Here is a 2,038-nt window from a genome sequence, read left to right as displayed (position 1 = left end):
TCTATAGTCTAGTCTATAGTCTAGTCTATAGTCTAGTCTATAGTCTAGTCTATAGTCTAGTCTATAGTCTAGTCTATAGTCTAGTCTATTGTCTAGTCTATAGTCTTTATATAGTCTTTATTCTGTATTCTGTAGTCTAGTCTATAGTATAATATCTGGTCTGGTCAATAGTCTAGTCTATATTTTGCTCTATATTCTAGTCTATATCCTATTCTATAGTCTAGTGTATAGTTTAGTCTATAGTCTACTCTTTCTACTTTATAGTCCAGACAATATTCCAGTCTATAAACTAGACTAGTGTTGAGTTTATGGTCTATAAAATTGTCCAGTCTAAGATGTAGCTTCTAGTCTAGTTTATGGTTCAGTTTATTGTCTACAATATGGTCTAGTCTATTACAGATTTTATACAGAATCTGAATATACGACATTTTCTTGAATGATAAATATTCTTCTATTTTAGTCGACTTCATTTACTGTTGCTCAATGGTGGGTCTTCACTTATCCCGCCTGGCGGAGGACTTAATTATCTATGCAACCAAAGAATTTGATTTCATACAAATTTCCGATGATTTCTCCACCGGCAGTAGTTTAATGCCACAAAAACGTAATCCCGATAGTTTGGAATTGGTAAGAGGCTTATCGGCCAATCTGTGTGCCACTTTAACGGGAGCCATGATGACCATAAAGGGTACCCCTTCAACTTATAATAAAGATTTGCAATTTGATAAACAATATTGTTTTGAGGCTTTTGATAAATTGCAATTGGCTTTAGCGGTAACGGAGGGTGTAGTAAAGAGTATGAAAATAAAAATGCAAAAAATGGAAATGGCCTTGAGTTCCGATATGTTGGCTACCGATTGGGTGAGTAGTATCTTAAAACTTAACTTAACAAATAAATTATTTATTGTTTATTTTTGTTTTGCAGGCTTATTATCTAGTACGCAAGGGCGTGCCTTTCCGCAAGGCGCATCACTATATCGGCGCTGTGGTGGCCCATGCTGAACGCATGTCTTTGGAGATAACCGAAATACCTTTAGAAGATTTACAACAAATTTGTCCCCATTTCGATGTGGACATAGCCAAGGTGGCCGATTATTCTAGTAATGTAGAACAATATGATGTTATTGGTGGCACCGCCACAATTTCGGTAACCGAACAATTGAAATTATTGGGTGAATTTATTAGTGGTTTAAAGAAATTAGAATGATTGTTTGTTGAAGGCTAGACTAACCTTCCGATACTTTTTGTCTGTTTTTATTTACACCAAATACTTTGTTTTAAATTAATTAAAGTTTATAATACAATTTATTGATAAAATATTATTTTAAAAATAATTATTAAAAATTAAAATATTGAAATTTGATTTGATTTTGTGATTTAAGTTTTTAGTTTTTTTTTTTAATTTATAACACTGGGACTGTTGGGTGTGTAGGTCATAGGATCATTTTCCAAGAATTTCTCCGATTTCTCCAATTGGGTATAACCGTTCATGGGTGAGTTCATGGGTGGAGCCATCTTACCACCGGATATTAAAACACCCAAACTTTGTTGTAGTTGCCAACGACGAGCATCGCGTATAGACTTGTTACGTCTCAAGGTCTTCGCAAGCATGAAGGCGCAAATGGCACCCAAAAGCTGAAAGACAGAAAATGAATATATAGTCTCGATAGTCTAGTTTTTAGTATAGTCTGTATAGCCCGGTCTAAAGTCTAGGCTACAATATAGTCTAGTTTATAGTTGACTCCATAATATAATCTATTTTCTAATCTTTACTTCAGTCGATAGCCAAGTCTAATATATTGTCCAATCTACAGTAATGCATGACCTGGTCAGGTCTATAGTCTAGTCTATAGTCTAGTCTATAGTCTAGTCTATAGTCCATTCTATAGTCTAGTCTATAGTCCATTCTATAGTCTAGTCTATAGTCCATTCTATAGTCTTGTCTATAGTCTAGTCTAGTCTATAGTCTAGTCTATAGTCTAGTCTATAGTCTAGTCTATAGTCTAGTCTATAGTCTAGTCTATAGTCTAGTCTATAG

General features: G+C 34.2%; 1 protein-coding gene across 1 annotated transcript; it reads left to right on the top strand.

Moving 5' to 3' along the window:
• The first annotated feature begins 436 nt into the window (after positions 1–436).
• On the top strand, positions 437–1,381 carry LOC111678688 (argininosuccinate lyase). Its single transcript, XM_023440105.2, has 2 exons — positions 437–861; positions 926–1,381. Exons 1-2 carry the CDS (start codon positions 484–486, stop codon positions 1,205–1,207), a joined length of 660 nt encoding a protein of 219 aa, XP_023295873.2. The 5' UTR covers positions 437–483; the 3' UTR covers positions 1,208–1,381.
• The last annotated feature ends 657 nt before the right edge of the window (positions 1,382–2,038 follow it).

This window comes from Lucilia cuprina, chromosome 2, assembly GCF_022045245.1.
Source record: "Lucilia cuprina isolate Lc7/37 chromosome 2, ASM2204524v1, whole genome shotgun sequence".
NCBI classification, from domain to species: Eukaryota; Metazoa; Arthropoda; class Insecta; order Diptera; family Calliphoridae; genus Lucilia; species Lucilia cuprina.
This window is presented reverse-complemented; position numbering and strand designations above follow the sequence as displayed.